This window comes from Alosa sapidissima, chromosome 15 (assembly GCF_018492685.1).
Source record: "Alosa sapidissima isolate fAloSap1 chromosome 15, fAloSap1.pri, whole genome shotgun sequence".
Lineage (NCBI taxonomy): Eukaryota > Metazoa > Chordata > Actinopteri > Clupeiformes > Clupeidae > Alosa > Alosa sapidissima.
In genome coordinates this window covers 23,729,389-23,751,808 of record NC_055971.1, presented here as the reverse complement: position 1 = coordinate 23,751,808, position 22,420 = coordinate 23,729,389, and the positions used below count along the sequence as shown (strand labels likewise).

Here is a 22,420-nt window from a genome sequence, read left to right as displayed (position 1 = left end):
TCACAAAATATTAAAAATCAAAGTGTGCAGGTCTGTAATATGTATCTTTACCACTTGCTCAGTCAATTTATAATTTTGATGCAACAGTAATTGCCACAATAAGGGAATCCCCTTTGCCCACATTTTGCCAAAGAGATGGCTTTCCTAAAAGCCATATGTTTCAAACCCCATCATCAGCCACAAGGGGACAATCTCAACAAAAAAAGCATGATTCAATATAATGAAGATACATAAGTGACATTGGATGTGTACATTTGAGTGTTCACTGTTTGGTATCCACCTCACAATCTTTGGAGATCAACTCCCACAACTGAGGCTGATATAAGCCTTTACCTTCCTCCTTTCTACACTATGGAGGGCTGAGAGCTGCTATGAACTGACTCATTGCACATACAGGAAATTCATATGGTGTGTGCTTATTTGAGGTTGCACAGGGAGACAGATTGCAAGGCTTTATTTTAGATTTTGCGTGCTGTGACTTTGTCTTTGTAGGTTTAAAAATGTGACTCTCTTATAGGCATATTGGATATTTATTGTGATATGATGTACTTCAACAGTTTGTAAGAATGTTTGTGAATTTTAGTGTACTGTAGCCTTCAAATATCAGTGTGCATTTACATATTTTGTTTCCTGTATTTGTGACACTCGCTATTAAAAACTGAAGGGGAATTATAAGATGTATTCAGTCAGAGGAGTTAATGTACGTAATACTATATCAAGACACATGGGATGTTGAAACATTAGCTTTCCTCATATTTTATATGTTTAAGTTAAATAACTGCATACCTTGACACTGTACTTTTGCTGTCTTGAGAAAAACTTTATGTATGTTTATTTGAAATCAGTTTGAAATCAGTTCAAGAATTGTGCCAATACTTTATTTGTCTTTCTATTTCAGTCTACACAGAAGAAACTAACATGCAAAATACAAGTCAAGGTAACATCTCTCTCCCTGCTGCTCTGGGTAGACAGCCAATGAATGAGAAAGCCCTTCTAATCCAGGTGCTGATTGCTTTGTTCCTCTATGTGAATTTCCTAATGATCTTCACTTTCTTTCAAAAAGAGGCCTTCCGCACAAACACTCGCTACATTCTCTTTGCGCACACACTAATCTGCGACTGCACCTTTCTCATCTTCACCGACATGCTTCTGCTGCTCACCGTGGCTCGCATCGTCATGCCAACGGGCCTGTGCATCGTAGTCTGCGCCCTGCTGGTGAACCTGAACGTGGCCACGCCGCTGACGCTCACGGCCATGAGCGTGGAGCGATACGTGTCCATCTGCATGCCACTGCGCCACGCCGAGCTGTCCACGCCGCAGCGCGCCGCCCACGCCATCCTGGTCATCCAGGCGATGGCCTCGGTCCACGTGGTGGTCATGCTACTGAGCTTGTTCGCCGCCATGCCTCTGAGCTTCTACTCCTCGTCGCTGGTCTGCAGCCTCGTGATGCTGAACGCGTACGCCTGGCAAAAGCACCTGAGTGATGCCGTGCTGCAGCTCTACTTCCTGCTCATGTCGCTGCTCATCTGCTTCAGCTACGTCAAGATCATGGGGGTGGCGCGCGCCGCCTCAGGAGAGGACCGCAAGTCCATGAACAAGGGGCTGAAGACGGTGCTTCTGCACGCTCTACAGCTTGTCCTCTCCCTCATTCAGCTCTGGTGCCCACTGGTGGAGGCGGCCGTGCTGAGGATTGACCTGAAGGTGTTCGAAACCGTTCGATACTTTGACTACATCATGTTCATTCTGGCGCCCCGTTGCCTCATCCCGCTGGTGTACGGTCTCAGGGATGAGAGTTTCACCTTGGTGCTGCAATATTATGCCCTGTTCGGCTGTAACAAGAGAGTCGCTCCTGTTAATGGGCATAAGCCGAAGACCAGATCAACAAAGAGACAGAAGGCGGAAACTGTGTAGCCCTGTCTGCTCGATAGCATGCTAGCTGCTCCAGTTGTACAGCAGAGTCCGGAATGTTGTCATTTAACCAAGTCTCAGTGAAGACGAGCACAGATTTTAGTAGCCTTTCACCACACCACTGTTTAAGATTCTTGATTTACTAAATGTTTGCAGATATCAATAACAAGAACTTTTCAAACTGTTGCAATGGCAAAGAATACAGTTAGAAAAGATATATATCATTTGCCTTCTCAAAACATATCAGACTCATCCATAAATGATAATGTCTGGCCACCACATGTGTCAGTGAAGTACACAAGCAGTCAAGTACTTAGAATATCTTTGCTGTAAATAAAAAAAAAAACATCCTTATGTTGTTCATCGTTGAATTGTGATTTTGTAAATTGTGTTAATTATATAATTACTATATTAATTCCCTCCTTGCAGTATATTTTTTACATTGAAAATATAGTAGCACAACATGCATGTTCAGAGTAATATAATACCCACACTATTCTCACATTTCTGATCTTGTGCTTGCTTTGACTTTGAATCAAAAACTATTTTTGATGAAAGCAAAAGCATACTTAATACTCAAATAAAATGACATAATTTGTCAATATAACCAGAATCACTGAAAAAACTGAATCAATTCTGACAAGCCCATCCATGTGAAAGACAACTTGCTATAGAGAGAACATCTCTCATCGGGTTTCCTTGATATGGTTTTATAATATGATATTGTTTATATATAAAAAAGGTATATGCTTTTTAAAATAAAGTTGACTAGTTACTTGCTCATTAATAAAGCATAAGCCTCTCACTCTACTGCCAGGTCATTATGCCCCTGGCCCTGTCTCTCCCAACAGCAGGGAGACCTTTTCCCTCATTGCAGTACTGCTACCATATTGTACACAAACAACTCTGGAGTGGTAGAAACTGCATTTATTGTACATCAAACCCTAATGACTAAAATATGTTGAATCAGTTGCAGTAGATAGTGGCTACGAAAGTAGTGTCAAAGCTCATACATGGACTGAGCATGATGTGAACTGCAGTGCAACTCAACACAGGAACATGAATACACACAGCATAGGCCCACTGCCCACAGGAACATGAATACACACAGCATAGGCCCACTGCCCACAGGAACATGAATACACACAGTATAGGCCCACTGCCCACAGGAACATGAATACACACAGCATAGGGCCACTGCCCACAGGAACATGAATACACACAGCATAAGCCCACTGCCCACAGGAACAGGAATATACACAGCATAGGCCCACTGCCCACAGGAACATGAATACACACAGCATAGGCCCACTGCCCACAGGAACATGAATATACACAGCATAGGCCCACTGCCAACAGGAGGTAAAACAGTGAACAGGGCTCTGAGTAGTATGTCAGACAAGATATCCCTGCATTATCTGCTGATTTGTTTTCTTCATCTATTTTTTTTGTGTGGTGCATGTATGTATTTAAAATTGATACCAAGGCCGTGCATTACAAACATGGTCCGTCAGTCCTTGGCTTTCAAACTCTAAATATAACCAAGGTCCTTAATAGGAATGAAATATATAAGGTAGCTTCTTCAAGTCCATTATTTATTTTAAATTATCAAATTAAATAGTCTCTCTTAGTCTATTTAGGTTTACAGATAGGCAGTGACATATTTAGAAATGGACTGTCACATACAATATATAAGGGCGGGCATTTGAGGAAATACTTCATTGGAGCCTATTGCTCAACTAGAAGGCAAGACCCAGATACAGCACAGGTGATAGGATCATGCATTACACTGAGGATTTAAATATTATTTTCACTGCCACTTTCATTACACAAACTATCTACAATAATTATAGTTGACTGGACATGCAACTGTTGTTAATATGTTGTCTTAATTCTGCTTATCCTATGGCTTCTTATATTGATTAGTACATTTGATTAACAGCAGTATTTTTAATGGGCTAGCCACGAAAGTAGATCAGATAAGGAACAGATATGTCCATTTCTGTGAAAATATTTCAACATTAAATGGCTTTTATTTCTATTATAACATCGTCATAAATGTCTAACATCACTATTGCTTACATACAAATATATATACTTTTTCTTTTAGATATGGTTGAAAACCTTTCTCTGATCTGCTGTAACATCACCAGCAAACCAACCAATCTATTCTCCAGGCCTTTGAATGAGAAGATTCTGCTTGTGCAGGTACTGGTTGGGATTTTCCTCTATGTCAACTCTCTCATGATCTTCACCTTCCTGAAGAAGGAGGCCTTCAGAACAGACACGCGTTACGTGCTCTTTGCCCAGACGCTCTTCATGGACTCCTTCCTCATGGTGCTGACCGACCTGGCAGTGATTCAGAGCTACTACCAGTACACGATACCGTGCGTTCCCTGCGTCATCCTCTGTATGGTCATGATCTGGCTCCAGTTTGGCACCCCTGTGACGCTGGTTGCCATGTGTCTGGAGCGCTACGTGGCCATCTGCATGCCCCTACGGCACGCCAACATCTCCAGCGAGCGGACGCAGCTGGTAGGTCTCGTCGTCATCTGGTGGCTGAGCGCAGTCCCGCCATTCCTCGTCCTCTTCCTGTTCCTGGAGTGGGCTCCACCGAGCGTCCTCTCTTCCAGCATGATCTGTGAAGTGGAGCTGCTGCTGCCAAAGAAGTGGCAGGCGAACTCGAGGTCGGTCGTGGCGACATTGTACTTTCTCTGGATGTCAGCGGTCATAGTAATTACATACTTCAGAATAGTCAAAGTCGCAAAAAAAGCTGCTTCTGGGAACAGTAAATCTACCACTAAGGGTCGCAAAACTGTGATCCTTCATGCAGTGCAGTTGCTGTTGTGTTTAATTCAGTTCTGTTGTCCTTTTGTTGAGACTGCTATTCTCAGGATTGATTTGAAACTGTTCGTCAATGTGCGATATTTCAATTTCATTAGTTTTATCTTGGCCCCGCGTTGCCTAAGCCCACTGATATATGGATTGAGAGATGAGAAATTTGTATTGGTCCTTAAGTACTATGCAGTTTTTGGATTAAGTAAAAAACCCACTGTGCATTCAGTTAAGTTTGAAAGGCAGTAAATCAATGTTATCTAATCAGGCAATAGTATTTGTGATATTTTACTGTAGTTAATGTTAGCGTCAAATTTTCAGATGAAGATTTAGTTTCTATTAAGTTGTATATTGTATTTGCACACTTGTATTTTTGTACACCTTTAACTACGGAGCCCGGGAGGTGTCATTGCAAAATGTTTGTGATATATCAAGAGACAGATTTACTAAAATGTGCTCTCATTTTACTAAAGCGTATGTTAATTTTATACTAAAAACCTGTGCTCAAATCCTGTCCTCATTTTCGTAAATCATGTGCTCATTTAATGATTTCGTTCCCATGTTTTATTCACAGAAATTAGGCCAGCACAACAGACCAACTTGTGCTACTATGCTACACACACTACACTCCAAAGTTTCCCTGCATCATTACCCTATAGCCTGACATAGCCATACTCAAAATTCTATTCAGAATTTGAGTCTGGAGTGTGAGCATTGGGATGTGATTATGGGGCGGGTTTCAACGGATACAGAGTGGAAAACGCCTCTTCACATTGGTAAGGTCTATTGGATAGACCTAACCAATCAGACCAATGAAATAGCCTACCATGAATCCTAGTGGCCAAGTACACAAGCTTTTTGCTCTAAACAAAACCGATCGAAGGTCAGGTCAGGTGAATGAATAGGCACCATTGCTCATATGTCCATCATTGTATAAACCCACCTGGACAATTGGATTGGTTTGCACAGTTTTCAAGTATTCATAGATTTTTATTCAAGTATTTTTTAAATATTCCGGTTTCTAAGAAAAAATCTCTACAGTATGCGTGAATTAATGTGGTTTCGGGAATCATAAAAAATGATGCCCCCCCCCCCCCCCTCACAAGTCCCCGCGTTCATATCCTTTTAATAAAATCAGTGTGTATGTTGTCTCCGTAAGGACTTTAGATCTGTTATATCGTTAAATGACTTACTACGCCTCTGCTGCCAGTGAAAAACATTAAACTACAAACTGTCTCCCGCGCTGTCTCCTAGCTGTGCGTCATAGATATATATACTGACTAGATGTATATATATCTACGGCTATGCATCACAAGACAGGCAGCTAACCACAGTTAGCTTTAGCGAGCAAGGATAACAACGTTTTTCACAACAATTACACTCTTAAACAAAGTTAACTTCTCAACTACAGAAGGGTTTGGCAGCCACAATCGGTTGGATAGTATAAATCAGGTGTACTATAACTGTAATGTAAAGTTACGTGAGAAGTCAAGGGAGTGAGTGAAGAGTCATCTGTAACCATGGATGCCTCTCAACCGTCCTACTGGTTACACCAGGCAAGCAGCACACTGTAGTCCACTTCATTTTTGCTATAGCGGGTAGCAACATCTTCATTTTTACGAAACAAGACTAAAGTTTGTGAGAAAATACTGAATAGTAAATACATTTTAACTCATCAAAATGAACAGCGAGGTTTTCGACGGCCATTACTTCGCTCAGAACTTATTTGAACTGTATTACCAAAATATCCATTCATTTTCCATTCCATTCCATTCAAGATTTTTTCTTATGAACCAGGAAGCGTTAAAATTCTAACGCTAAAAACTACAAGCTTCCGGGTGATTACCAGACTGAACTTCCCAACCTCAAATGTTGTGGGCGGGGCTTAGTTCGAGGCAATCATTACCCAGCAGTAGCTTCTCCATCACTTTTCCCACTCTAGCTACTGTTCTCATTCATTGTTGTCAGACCTGGACAGATACACAGCAACAGTAGCACACACATATCAACAGCAGTGACTCAAAACTTTATAACATTAGACCTGGTTGGAGTTACAAGACAGAAGGGAGTCCTTGTTAGAATGTAAACAATACCTCTTTCCAAATGTAGTAGGCTAAGGCAAACAACAAACTACAACCTAATATTCACAATATCGAACACTAAGAAATGGATACATAACTTAACATTAAGTGCTGCTGGCTGTCAGGATGAGGGCATAGGGACCGTCTACAAAGTGCACCACCGGAGAGCAGTCTGTAAAAATAATTTTGTCACTATGTTTTTAGCAATGTTTGACAAGGGGAATGTCTAACTTTCCAGCTTTACCAAACATTCTGTTGTGCTGCCTTTCCCAGATCATATGAATAAAATGTGGGAATGAAATAATAAAAACAAGCACATGATTTGATTAAAACAAGAGCACAGTTTAGTAAAACAAGAACACAATTCAGTAAAATTAATGCATGATTTAGTAAAATTAGTGCACGATCCAGTAAAGTGAATTTGTGATTCAGAAAAACAAGCACCCAAATAAGTAAAATGAGCGCACCATTTAGTTAGTCTAAAAAACTAGACGCACCTTAGCGGCAGCAAATTACATTTGCTTCCAGGGCTAGTCTAGCAACTCTCCGTTGGCTTGTGAGCTCGAAAATTGAAACTTCTATCAGGCCAATCAAATCGTGTATAGAGTCGTTAGGCGGGCTTAACATAATGACTGATGGAAGAGTTGCAACGGTTTTGCTTGAATTCCCTGCTTTGAAAACAAAGAAGATGGATGTTGCTGTTGGCCAACAGTGTGACACGAGTTAAGCTTGTTTTAAGATGGCAAAAGTTTGAACTAGCGAACTAGCTCCGCTGGTGGGAAAACGCATGGGACTCAGCACTGTCCTATTGCGTGCAGAGGGAATTTGAAAGACAACCGATTATCCCGCCCCTCAGACTGAGCACTGCGAACGGTGAGTGCCCAGACCCTACATTTTAATGTGGGTCTGGCTCGTCAGGCTACCATTTAGTAAAATGAGCACAAGTTCACTCAATATTAAAAAAAAAATCTCGCCATGACACCTCCCAGGCTTGGTATTTGGGAAGGAAATGTGGGAAGGATAAAACTAAATGGCCAATAGTGAAGGCTAGATGAAGACATATGACCTTTCAATCTCAAAAACATCTGTGGAGGAGGTTTCACACATTGGTCATGAAGATACATTAATTGATGAAAACATGATGAATAAACCATGTAAATAATAATAAAGTATCTAATCTAAAATATGTGTAAATATCTTATCACTATAACTCCCTACACAAACACTTCCCACGAGACAAAATTACAATCGTAAGCATGACAGACATAATTATGAGTAGCCTGCCCACCTTATGCACTATAAAACAATCTCCTGCCCATGCATCGGTACACTTACAGGTAATGCATGATCTAGGCAATATCAAGCAACTGACAAGTAATAATTATTAAGTCAACAGAGATAAAGGGCATGCAGCATTATTATTTCTTATATATGCGAATATATATATTGCCCTAATGGTTTCGTGTTTATGTTTCATTGCTGTTTCTATATGTGTGCTACTTTTATTGTGTATCTGTCCTGTAACTTTAACCAGGTTTGACAACGATCATGAATGAGACCAGTAGCCAGAGTGGGAACAGCAGTGATAGAGAGAATCTCTTGCTGAGCAACAACCCTGTGCGCCTGATCCTCTTCACAGCCCTGGTCCAGGTCCTGGTGTGGCCTTTCCTCTACGTAGATCTATTCATGCTCTTCGTCTTTTTAAGGAGAGAGGCCCTTCGAGCAGAGGCACGCTATGTACTCTTCGCCCAGACTCTGTTTGCAGACTCGTGCATCCTGATACTGACTGACTTTGTGGTGATCACTATGCACGTTTCTCTTTTGCTGCCCATCGGGATGTGCGTCCCGCTGGTCATGTTTATGGAGGCCCTGTCGAACCTCTCACCGACCGTCATCGTGGCCATGTGTCTGGAGCGCTTCGTAGCCATATGCAGACCGCTGAGACATGCGGACATCTTCTCCCCCAGACAGACATTCATCTGCATAGCCTTCCTCTGGAGCCTATGTTTCTTCATACCCTTTGTCGATCTTTTTATTGTATTTGCTTTTGTCTCCAAGAGCTATTTTGCTAGCCTGAGCTTCTGCTACTACGAAATCATGTTTGTGGCCCAGTGGCATATGGTGATGAGGGGACTCTTTTACATCGTAGAGTTCTTTGCCATTCTATGCATCCTGCTGTTCTGCTACATCTCCATCATTGTCGTGGCCCGCAGGGCCTCTGGTGATGACAAGCAGTCGGCCTCTAAGGGCCAGCGCACCATACTGCTGCACCTGTTCCAGCTCCTCCTGTGCACACTGGAGGTCATGTGCCCTTATGTGGAGTCCCAGGTCCTGGAAATTAGTCTCGAAGTCTACCTCATTGTGCGTTTTTTTAACTTTTTGGCATTCTCTATTTTTTCTAAGATATTGAGCACACTCATCTATGGCTTCAGGGATGAAAAGTTTTTCGCTGCCATGAAATTTTACATTAAGCCTAGAATAAATGATATATCACATAAATGAACAGCACTGGTATGTCATGCGTGTTTATGTATTTATTGTATGACCTAATGTAAAGACTATAGTGAATATCTTTACATTAAAACATTAAATATTGGCCAGAATTATAACAGCATATCCAAGGGAAAATATGGTATTTTTTTATAACCATAGACTTTTCTAACCAAGAACAATTTTATAGAAAAGACAAGCGTAACCATAGACAAGCATAGTGCATGTCTGTAGTTAAATTCTTAAACAACATTGTTCACGTCTGGGAAAATTATGATACATCTATCCCTTTTCTCATCTGGTTAGCAAATGACAAATCTTTTCTAACCCTAGAATTTTCTCATTATTAACAGTTTATTTGAAGAACACACTCAACAAATTCTACTATATAGAAACACAATCTCAGAGCAAGAGGCTGCTGCTAGTGATAGGCCGGCAGACCACTCTTGGCCCACTGCAGGGCAAATCCTATGGTCCGCTGGCAGGTTGCCAACTAACGGCCCACTGTGTTCCAAACACTTATCTTTTTCAGTAATACTCCTTCCTTCATTTTTAGAACATTCATGTCTTTTATTTTACATCAACAAAATTCGACAAGTTGAATTAAAGGCGATGGTGGTCCAAAAGTGGACCAGAAGAGCAAACTACCAGTGGTCCGATATCAGCAAATCTGATTATGCTCTTTGGGATATATAGCACATGCTGACAGAAATCCTTGGGGTTTAGTAGAGTTGCTAAAGGCATTTATGTCTTTAGCTAAGGACACACGTAAGCTTCAAGGTTAGTTAATAAAGCTTACACACCTGTTCCAGCATACTTCAATTGTAACAACCTTTCTCTTTGGGCCGCAACATAAAGTGGAGTCTGACAACAGAGTTTGTAAAAATAGGAGTATTTTTATTAAATTAAATAAATATTCTGATTAAAATCCTGGGGTCAAGTACAAAATGTGACACACAAAAGGGCATGGTGCACCAAGATGTGGTGAGAAATGCAGGTCTGGAGGCAAGCACATGGCCTTGACATCCAATTACAGTAACAGTCAAGTCAATTGGCAAATGCACCACCCAAAGGCTGTTGCATTGCTATTGTAAGACCAGTGGGGATGCAGAGGTGCATAACACAATCCTCAAAGTCTGATATGTAAATTAGGGTTGAGAATATATCAGGACGCATTATTCTCAACATGTTAGGCTCAAAGAGTCATATTTATAATAACATCTAATGATAGGCCTATGTTTCAGACTATCTCTATCCCAAACTGTGCTCACTTCATTCAGATATCAGTGAATCAAGCCCTGACTTGTGAGGGGACTAGTGGGCCCATTGGAATATTAAACTATTATTAATATCAAAGTATTATATTGTTTCATGAGAAAAATGCCAAAAGTCCAAAAGTTATGATGATCCCTCTAAATGAGACACACACCCAATAAAAATATTGTTAATCATTAGGCCTAGGTTCTATGAGGGGCCCCTGAATAAGGGGCCCCTGAATAAGAGGGTGGATACATTTAAAAGTGGCATCTTTGGACAGCCTTACCATGTCAGTAAAGTTTCTATTAAAGCCTCCAAGGATTCAACAATTGTTTATGTAAGGGATAATGTATTGCCCGCCGGTAATCATCAGAAAATAAGTCCCGACAGGGAGAACAGAACCCCGACACATAGCGGAGGGGTTTTGCTTCGAGCAGACGGGACTTATTACCGGCGGACAATACATTATCCCGCTTATTATACGGCTACTTGCCAAAACGAGAAAAGAAACAATGGGTATTTAAAAATGATTTTGCTATCGTTTCGTGGCTTCCGCTGACAAAATAAATTCACCACACAGGTAGAACTTGACAGTTTCAGGTGTTGCGTGGCAACGTATTACCAGCTGACTTTCACTTTCAATGAAATTCCATTGCAATAAGCGAACAGACTTCTTGTGGAGTGATATGAAAGACGTTAATCAGAAGCACAAATCCCGTTGCCATTGACAGCAGTGATTTGCTGGTGATTATATACTTTGCCGGTGATTATACAGATTTAACAGACCTCCGAACGTTGGGAAGGCCCATTCATGTGAATGGAACTTTCTGCAGCACTCTGAAGAGCCATGTAATAAGTAAGGGATAATGTATTGTCCGCCGGTAATTATCAGAAAATAAGTCCCGACAGGGAGAACAGAACCCCTACGCGCAGCGGAGGAACTTGACAGTTGAAGGTGTTGCGGATAGAACTTGACAGTTGCAGGTGTTGCGTAGCAACGTCTTACTAGCTTACTTTCCCTTTCAATGAAATTCCATTGCAATAAGCCAGTGGTCCCCAAACTACGGCCCGCCAACTCATTTTGGGTGGCCCCCCAAAACATGTCCGTGGTATATAGCATCTGGCCCGCATGGGAGTACGACATCGTCAAAGTATAACCAGATAGGGTTAAAGCGGAGCGAGAGGCGCAAACGTTCGACAATTTCCGCGTTCGATTATTGCAAGGGGGAGGGGGGAAATCCCCCTTTATGCAGACCAGAATAAACCCTCGCTGCACTAATGTCAATGGAGATTTGTGGAATTTTACCAATAAATTGGTCATTATGTCTTTCTGGATTTGTTGAGGGTTTTTTGGAAAATGTTGTCATAATCTGTAAGTGTTTGGGATCATTTCAAGCCTAAAAGTGTAATTTTTTAGCGTTCGGATTTGTAATAAAATAACTTAATATCAGACCATGCTGCTGCCATTTACTGTCCGGTTGTTAGCATGCTAGCTAGCCTCTTAGCTAAGGTAACATTTTAAACAGAGAAGTGTAATTTCCTTGAAATGACAACTAGCTGAATAACATTACTGACATTAGTTAAAGTGGATAGTTTATACTCACGTGAATTTGCAACAGTATATTAAGTTTAAGTGAAGTCCTTCAACTACTAGTCACTTGTTGGCGCATAGCTGTATTGCCATAGCTACTCCCATCCACTTGTATAGCATTTTAAGCTAGCGTTAGCTAGCTAGCTAGTTCGGTTCACATGACTAATTAAATTATTCATATCATGTCCTTAAGAATGATTCATTGGTATCATACATGATTATGGACATTAATACTGTGAACACAATTATGTTTATCTGTTCTTATTGCTTATTAAGAGAGAAAGTTTATTTAGTGACGTAGAGTGACACTCCCACAAAGATTGTTAAGGCGGAGCAAGATACTTCGTCGTAGTTCATGTCTATGGGCGCGAAATGGGGATCGAATCCTGTCTGCATAAAGAGGCGTGTCGATGACGTATTGACGAGCGTAAGTTGCAACCGGCCAACAGCAGCGGCAGAAATAACCGGCGCACACCTGATATAAGGTTGATTTTCTCCAGACTGGATTGCTCAAAAATGCTACAAAAAAATGTACCTGAAATGTTCAGAAGGGTTTGAGGATCATGAAAATGTGCCCGAAATTCACATTCCTAACTCTATAGAACCAAGACTTTAGCATATGTGGTGAAATTCTGAGCTATGCCCATAGACTTCAATGGAGCAGTTGCTGCCTCTGCTCTGCATAAAGGGGGATTTTGACCCCCCCCTCGTGCGATCCGGGTTCCCGGAAGTGGCTCCTGATGAAATATCTTGCTCCGCCTTAACAATCTTTGACTCCCACTTATGCAGACCGGAACTGTCCCGTTTTGCTCCCATAGTAACGAATTACGTTGCTCTATCTTGCTAGTAATCAAGGATCTTTGGTATAACCTCCGTAATTTCCCCAATTCATTCTCTATGGCAAGTCTTAACAGTACAGATGTAATACTCCTTTTGTCCACTGGTTGTTGTTTTGGCGCTATTTCGCGTTTGCCATAGAAAACGGAATGAAATGTAGGCCTACTGTACCTGTCAACAATGTAAGAGGCCTATGATGACTGCATCAGTGCTCAAAGTATTCTAAAAGTGTATCAATTAATTGGTAATAACTAACTAACTTTTATTCAGTCATATTTCTGGGACTTTCTGGGATAATTATTTAAATTTTTAATTCACTCGTTCAAATGTTCATACAAATTCACAAAGTTCTCAGGTGAGTGAAATTGGTCATTTCAGATGTTTTTGCCAGCACTTCATAAAACTCTCATAGTTTGAGAACTTCAAATTATATGTAGGATATTGCTTGTTCACAACTTGAGCTGTGTATGCAAAGACACAGAGTTCAGAGTTCACACATTTTGAATAAAATATATTTTTGGGATTCCCTGCTAATACTTTTGGGAATGCTATTTTTTTTATTAGTATTATTTCATTTGAGCTACATTTTACACTGATATGGCATGATTGCAATATAAACACAGCTAACAATATTAAATTGCAGTAGCCTATAATTAAATGTAATGGAATATTCAACTAAGGTAGACTGCTGTTGTTCACAGCATTAAGCTATTTATGGTTACTAATATACTCCGAGTCTCTGGCCCTCTCTTAGAGCCAGGCATAGTGAGCTGGCCCTTGGAAGAAAAAGTTTGGGGACCACTGCAATAAGCGAACGGAATTCTTGCGATGGGATTTGAAAGACGTTAATCAACCCGTTGCCATTGACAGCGGTGATTATATACTTTGCCGGTGATTATACAGATTTAACAGACCTCCGAACATTGGGAAGGCCCATTCATGTGAATAGAACTTTCTGCAGCACTCTGAAGAGCAGTGTAATAATTAATTGTACAACACTGTCCCTTTAATAAATTACAAACGCAGTGTTTTCATCAGCATGTCAAAAACGTAATAGACTGCCCACATGAGAGGCTATATAAAGAATATACTTATATATGCAGGGCCATATCTCTCCACTAGTCAGGGAACACAGGTGAGGAATGATCATTGCAGGGCGACAAATTATTTTGTACACTCATTTCATGTAGAAGATAAAAGACAGAAATGTTTACTTAAGATTTCATATAATATAATATCATATATCATGTCATATCATATAACATAACAGCATATAATGTAATATAATGCTACACAGTGATTTCCTAAAGTGTTACAGCATCATTTCTGCACGTAGTAGTCTGTGTGTTTGTGCACTGTGCTCTTGTCAGTGTTAACGTTAATGTGTAACATTCTGTGTCTCTGCTGCGATCCAGGAGAGAGGATCATGAACGAGAGCAATAGCCAGAGTGGGAACAGCAGTGAGGGGCACACCCTGCTGAGAATGAACGACTCTGTGCGCCTGAACCTCTTTACATCTCTGGTCCAGGTCATGGTGTGGCCTTTCCTCTGTATAGAAGTCTTTATGATCTTTGTGTTTTTAAAGAAAGAGGCCTTCAGGGCAGATGCACGCTACGTGATGTTTGCCCAGACCCTGTTTGCGGACTCGTGCATCCTGGTGCTGACTGACTTTGTGGTGATCACTATGCACGTTCAGCTTGAATTGCCCATCAGCATTTGCATACCACTTGTCATATTGATGGACGTTTTATCCAATGTCTCACCCACCATTATAGTAGCCATGTGTTTAGAGCGGTATGTTGCTATCTGCATGCCCCTAAAGCATGTTGACATTTTTGCCCCCAATAGGACTGTTCTTTACATAGCCCTGATCTGGCTTCTGTGTTTTTTCATACCATTTGTTGACCTGATTATCATGCTCGCCTTTGCCACAAAAGACTACTTTGAAGAGCTTACCTTCTGTTACTATGAAATCATGTTTTACGAGGATTGGCACATGGAGATGAGGGGAATATTTTACATCGGTGATTGCTTAATGATTTTGAGCATCCTGCTGTTCTGCTACGTCTCCATCATTGTCGTGGCCCACAGGGCCTCTGGTGATGACAAGCAGTCGGCCTCTAAGGGCCAGCGCACCATACTGCTCCACCTGTTCCAGCTCCTTCTGAGCACACTGGAGGTCATGTGCCCTTATGTGGAGTCCCAGGTCCTGGAAATTAGTCTTGAAGTCTACCTCATTGTGCGTTTTTTCAACTTTCTGGCATTTTCTATCCTTGCCAAGATAATGAGCACACTAATCTATGGCCTTAGGGATGAAAAGTACCTGGCGGCAATGAAGTTTTATGTAACATTAAAGAGCAAAGTACATCATGTCCCTAACAAATAATGTTCACTTGCCGTTTTGCTAGGTGCACTAGTGTCTTCTAAGCAAAGGTTTACAGGCCATCTGGCACACAGGGACAAATATGGCAAATCGGCCATCCAACCTGAGGGCCAATGGACTCTCAAAACAAAATGTATATTAAGTTTATATTACCGTTATACCTCATTACTAGCCTACCAATCAGTGCTAGCAGAAAAGTGCTGGGCCCATTTTTTTTCCAGCACATTTCCCCTTAATACTATGCATGGCTCTCAGAATGAATGTTAACATTAATGAATTTCAAGATACTGATAATAATATTCAAATGTACAGTAACTTTCACACTGTTGAATGTTTTGGCACTATAAGTATATAAAATGCATATATACAATAAATCTCTTTAATACTGCTGTGTTACCTAATTTCTGCACAAAGCCACACAAATATTTAGATATAACCATAGTCAGCAGCCCTGACTGCCCAATAATCTCCAGAAAGCATCTTTACATTGTCAGAAAAGTGTAATTTCTTGTTTTTGTTTTAATCTTTTGTTTCAGGTTTACAGACATTGGTCCTTGAATTTCCCCTGGGGATTAATAAAGTATCTATCTATCTATACAAATTATATATAATATATGCCCGACTTCAAACGATTGTGGGTTTAAACATATGGTATACGGAGCATGCCATTAATTCTAAGAAATAACTTCCTCACACAGTATTTGTTTACAGATGGATTGCAGTGTATGTTTAAATGATTAGGGGAACTAGATGTACCGCATAGCGGTACAACATATGACCGCCGCTCAGTCGTGTACATCCATTTCGCGAAAATAAATCACATTAATCAATTTGTCTCAATCTTCTACTCCATCCCCCACTCTTGAAACTTTTGTGAATGCTTGTTTGGCATGTGTGTTTGCGGGCCGCACAGAAAGTAGCCTACTGGCGCTGCAAAGGTGAATAGATTTGTAGCACTTGCCAAAAAAATTGTAGCATTGTTATAAAAACCTTTAAAATATCTAAACAATCACAAGTAGGGCAGTTCATCACAGTCCATCCATTGCAACTGGACTGATGAAAGGTACACCTGTAGGCTACATTGTATTTGGGAAAAGCAAAAGGTAGCAGCATAATGTATTTATTTATTTATTTATTATTAAACAAAGCAATCCCTGTCAGTTCCATGGAGTTTTCAACAGCTAACAAGAAGAGAGGTCATGTCATGGATTTTTGTAAATGTTTTTTCTTCTACATATGCAAGAGTTTAGTCATCTAGTTCATATGATATTCAACTTTATTGTCAATGCACAAATTAAATACCAGTAGTCTAAAACAAAATGCAGTTTTACCCAGTGGTGCAAATAACTGACATGTCCAAAAGGGCCTTCGTGAAATGTGTCGCTAGACTGTTCATACACATTTTAACGGGCCAAGTTGCTGAGCTGCTGTCCGTTATTGTTCGTGCAAATATAGGCAGATCAGGCTGGGTTCACCCAGCCTAGTCCATGGTAGGTGCCTGATAAAAATATTGTTTAATTTTGCGATTAAGATATCCACGCACTGGCGCCCCCTCTGCGACGTGTTCTCCCCCCAGTTTCAAAACCGTGACTGTTAACAAACTATAGCCTAAGCTATATAAGGTAGGCCCTATGCTAGGCCTATTACACAACATAAATTGCCACTAGGCTATGCTGGCGACCCAAATAAAATCCCCTTTGGGAACCAATGGCTTACAGTATCAAGCAGACTTAAGATGCCATCACTTTGGCGAATTTATGTAGTTTCAGTCCTAGTTACTTTACTTTGAGCCATGCTCTTCCTTACTTGAATCACCTTTGAAAATAGAGGATTGAAGTAGTGGGTGTTTGGGAATGAATGTTAACTCAGATGCTTTTTGAGACTTTGAGCAGAAATGTCCCAGCCCGGTGTTTAGGATGCATCATAGACAGGTTATCTTTCAGGTATATATTTTCCATTAGAAAACCATCACGTTAGCGAACGTGTTGTGGCTAACTCACTTAGCTCCTGTTAGTAGCCTAGGTTATGGTCATAAGAGAATGAGATGACAGTCGAAAGATACAATTAGTGCTGTTATCAATTTGCTTGGTAGCCTATAACCGCATTTATGGTTTTCTACAAATACATCAATAATCAAATTGGCCTCCATCACTCAACCAATGCTAACGGTAACATTATTTTACCTACGTCCTTGATATAACTTGTATAAGATTAACGTAGCCTACCTGCAGTAAAAACCAAGCATGTCCGATAAACATTCTCAGATTTATTTCGGCTTCAAGAAGAAATGGGATATACATTTCATGTGGAAATCATCCTACCATTAGACGTTCTCTGCGGTAAACTACAGTCCTTGTAGGAAGCGTCTATTGTCTTTCCAATCCACTTTAGATTAACTTCCAACCAAATTACGTCTCACTGCAACGATGCGCCATCTGGTGAACAAACGACTACGTAACGTCAATACTGGAAATGCAGCCAAATGATGATGAATATTTGGTTTTCCTTTAATCCTACTGAATTTGTAATTATGTATCGGCCGTTCTAATTGCAGATACCGATAGTATGTGCGTGCCTGTGTGTGTGCGTGTGTATATGTGTGCACCACCATCTACAGGCCAATGAGTGTACAGTCACTAAATGTACACATAACTTAACCCTCTAACCGCCCATGTCGCAATATTGCGACAAGCGTCATTACTGAATAAAACAGACGATAGACGCGAGTACAGTGTAAAATCTCATTTGTACTCTTGACCACTAGTTGGCAGACACCCAGTGCTTCGATTCAAGCTCAACCTTTTTTTCCAAAGTTTTCAGGAAGCTCGCGAAAACACGCGAGAAACATACGAAGAAGACGTGCATTTCCTCCATAACGTGGAAGCGATGCGGGCCTTAGTTTTGCACAAATTGAAGCAGAAATACACCAAATGTTGAAAAAAAATTTCACGTGTGATGAAGTCTTGGGTCTGTTATTCACCTATTCTGATTCTGAAGGAGAATATCTGCCTTTTGGAGAATATGATCGATCGTCTATTGACTGCTAGTCACGGAGCGTCTGTGAATGGAGGTGCGTCTTTTTCGACAGTGTTCACTAAGCATACCATGCTTATTTCGACCCTCTGCCCAACATAGCTGGAGGTGCCAGTGACAATAGTGATGATAGTGTCCGTAATGGACGTGGTATAGACAGCAGGGGTTGTAAAAATAGGGCTCTGAAGAACTTCAAAGTCACCCGCGATATGGAACTGATTTGACCAGGCTACTTTATTGTATAGTAGCATAGGGTTTGTGATTATAGTAATAGTTTACTATTGTTGGTTTACATGTGACTGTGTTCCTGTTCATTTGTTATGTCGGTGAAATCACAAAAAAAGAAAGTAAAACTGCTCAAATATGTTCAACATCTAGTATTTACTGAAATGTGCATAATTCACGGTGGTTGCCATCCAGTGATGTCATAATATGCAAATTAGATGAGTAAATTTACCCCCTTCATAAACTTCTGGTCATACTCAATGATTTTCACATTTACAGTAGGACTTTATCTCTGACCACTTGCAAGCCATGGCCTTTTGAAATTTTGATGTAAAAATCCAATTCATATATTTTAAACCCTGGCGGCTAAAGGGTTAATTGAATGCACTGTACTGTTCTTCCAAGGCGTTTAATGCAGCTTCAACCGTTTAACGTAGAAACTTCATTCAAACTATGTTACGTAGGTCTTACTTAGGACAAGAGTGCTATGTATTTTTCAGCTTAGTAACTTTTATACTTTTTAAACTATTAATTAAAAACTGTTCAAAATGTCCCCATAGACTTAACATGGGCTGATGACATCACAATAGAGCCGTTAAAGGAATTATCCGGAGTAAAATGCACTTTAGGTCGATTTACGGATGATTGGGATTACATACGTTGAGTTGACATCCAAATCATGTCATTCGGATGTGTTTTGAGAAAGTTCGATGTTACCGTTTTTAGTCAAAGCTCGTTAGCGTGGAAGTGAGAAGGGCATATTATTTTGCCGCTACAAAACGCTATTTTTATACCTCTTCTACAGTTCCAAACAACATTGCACTTACGTGGTAGTGAGTAGAGTGTCCCTAAAGCCAAACCGAAGTATCCCGAGGTCTTTATGTGGTCGGTAAGAGAGTCCAGAATGAATTTCATCAAGCCAGCCTACCTTTCCGGAAATGTTGCCATCTTTGCTGCCTTCTTTAGGGTAAAAGTCCGTAGGAGTCTATTGCCAAGTGTGCTCTGGAAATTCACAATTTCGTCGCTGTTTAAAAAAAAAAAAAAACATAGTCCAGTCCATACAACTTCATTTCAATTTCAAAAGAAATACTGGACTATGTTTTTTTTTTTTTTTAAACGGCGACGAAATTGTGAATTTCCAGAGCACACTTGGCAATAGACTCCTACGGACTTTCCCCTAAAGATGGCAGCAAAGATGCCAACATTTCCCACTTCTCACTTCCACGCTAACGAGCTTTGACTAAAACCGGTAACATCGAACTTTCTCAAAACACATCCGAATGACATGATTTGGATGTCAACTCAACGTATGTACTCCCAATCATCCGTAAATCGATCTAAAGTGCATTTTACTCCGGATAATTCCTTTAAGCAATTAGAATCCTATGCCAGGTGGTCAGGCCACCTGGATCAACTGCCAGTCTCAGGCTTTAAGCATACAAACTGGCTCTATTAAGACTACACACCCTGTTCAACTGTTTCCTCTGCCAAAAACTGTTTCAAAATAAAAGTCTTCACTACAATATTTCACTGTAACAATTTAACCCTTTAAACTACTGAACTTTTTAACTGTTCAGCCATTGTAACTGTTACTGTCATCAACTATAACTCCTACCCACTGTAGCTAGTTAGCATGGTTAACATAGTTAGCATGTTAACATTTTTAACAAAACTGCTAAAAATGATTAGCAAAGTTAGCTAAGTAACATGGTTAGGATAGTTAGCATTGTTAACATGTTAATTAGCATAACTACTAAAATGATTAGCTAGGTTAGCTAAGTCACATGGTTAGCATAGTTAGCATGCTAGTTAGCATAGTTAACATTTTAGCATTGTTAACATAGATAGCATAACTAAACTGTTAGAAAACGTTAGCATAGTTAGCATAACTACTAAAAAATAAATAGCTAAGTCAGCTAATTCACATGGTTAGCATGTTAGCATTCTTAATATTTTAACATAACTGCTATAAAGTATTAGCTAAGTCACATAGTTAGCATTGTTAGCATAGTTAACAGCATTAACATTATTAACATTTTTTTAAAAAACTGCTAGAAAACATTAGCTAAATTAACTAAGTTAACCATTTAAACTATCCACCTATTTAACTGTTCAGTCATTCCAACTATATTAAACCTCATCTACCTAGCAAATAATTTAACCATATAAACTATCCACCTATTTAACTGTTCAGTCATTCCAACTATATTAAACCTCATCTAGCTAGCAACCAATATAGTTTGTTTTTACTCTGTATGGTATTTTACATCATATTTTAGCATTTTCATGAACTATATTTCTAGCATGAAATGCTTTTCTAGTTTTTTTTAGACCCCACCACGGATGAAATTCTACGAAACTTGGCATACCCCCAGAAAATGTCAGGTTAATCATACACATACAATGGTGCAGTTCTGAACATCTTAACTGAAGAGAGGGGCGATTAAAGCAGAATGATATTGCATTTTAATTTTTTACCAGGGGGGTGCAAATCACAAATGAGTGATTATGGGCTAGGTTGATGTGAGCCCTTAAGACCAACATACCATAAACATTAGTAGTTATTTAGGAAAAACTGCATTTTTTGGGTTTCGGGGGGCCCAGCGCGAGGGGGGAGTGGCCCCCGGGGACCAAACTAAAAGTCTAGTGGGGCTACATACCCACCAAATTTCATTTGCCCCGGTGTTTCAGTGTCCTGGGTATAGTTGACCAAATTTTCAGGAAGTAGATGACGGGGGAAAAAAAAGATTAAAAAAAAACTTTGACAATCCCTATATGACCGCTTCGCTAGCGGCGGTCATAATAATTGGGACTAGATAGGAGTAGAGACATATGTTATCATGCTGTCACAAGCCACAACTAATCAGCTAGGCTTTATCAGTAAATTATATAGCAGACATGATATGAAGACTATTTTGTGCTTTGTTGCTTCATGGCGACGTCGGGAGCAACAAACGGTCCTTGCTAAAGCCACCGAGCTGCTGATCAGCAGGAAGATCGCCCATCATGACTTCACTGCATCGGAAGACTGTTGTTCTTCCGGTGCTCTGCTCTCCAGACTGCCAGTAAATTCTCTGAGTTGGTCAGTGAAAGAACTTTGTTGGTCTTACATTAGCAGTTTCACGCGGGTCATCATTGCCCTTGGACTTTTTCAGCCGGTTGGAAATTGGACTAATTTTAACATGATTATTATTATTTTATTTATTTATTTTCAATTTGCTGTGTTGTCTGTCTTGTATTGTCTTAGTGTCACGGGAACGCTGGCGACTACGCCGCTCCGTCCGGCATCTTTTGTGTTTGTTATTTTTTAAATGTAAGGTAAGTTTACCTGCAAACATCATCATTGTGTGGAAGCAGATAGTGCAGTGGTAACAGGCAAGGGCCGGCACGTGGGAGACCGGTTCAATTCCCGTGTGATGCGTTTTGGCAGAGTGAGTGTGCATGTGTACCAACGTCTCTGGAGAGAAGGCACGCAATTTGAACAAGAAATCGGTTCTCAAACGGAAGTTTTGTTTGCAACAATTAGCTAGTTCATATTGTATAGAACGCCGGTCATTATTGAGAAAATAAGTACCGACAGGGCGAACCAGTCTTGTTCCGCCCTGAAGGGACTTATTTTCCCAATAATGACCGGCGTTCTATACATAATCCCGCTTATTACACGGCTACTTGCCAAAACAAAATAATAAACCTTTCACGATATGACTTTAGCCTGCATAGTCTAGCCTATTTGATACCTACCGTTCATCGTGGCATTTGATGAGAAACAATTAGTTCGCA

The 22,420-nt window shown here is 40.3% G+C and overlaps 2 protein-coding genes across 2 annotated transcripts; both read left to right on the top strand.

Annotated features, from left to right (window-relative positions):
- Positions 1-975: 975 nt before the first annotated feature.
- LOC121683457 (odorant receptor 131-2-like) lies at positions 976-1,911 on the top strand. The gene has a single exon (XM_042063091.1). The coding sequence runs from the start codon at positions 976-978 to the stop codon at positions 1,909-1,911; it is 936 nt and encodes a 311-aa protein (XP_041919025.1).
- A 2,109-nt stretch (positions 1,912-4,020) lies between these two features.
- On the top strand, positions 4,021-4,992 carry LOC121683456 (odorant receptor 131-2-like). Its single transcript, XM_042063090.1, has one exon. It carries the CDS (start codon positions 4,021-4,023, stop codon positions 4,990-4,992), a length of 972 nt encoding a protein of 323 aa, XP_041919024.1.
- Positions 4,993-22,420: the final 17,428 nt, after the last annotated feature.

Bases quoted from the DNA above. Each gene is read 5' to 3' on its own strand.
- LOC121683456 (XM_042063090.1), top strand. From the start codon at position 4,021: ATGGTTGAAAACCTTTCTCTGATCTGCTGTAACATCACCAGCAAACCA.
- LOC121683457 (XM_042063091.1), top strand. From the start codon at position 976: ATGAATGAGAAAGCCCTTCTAATCCAGGTGCTGATTGCTTTGTTCCTC.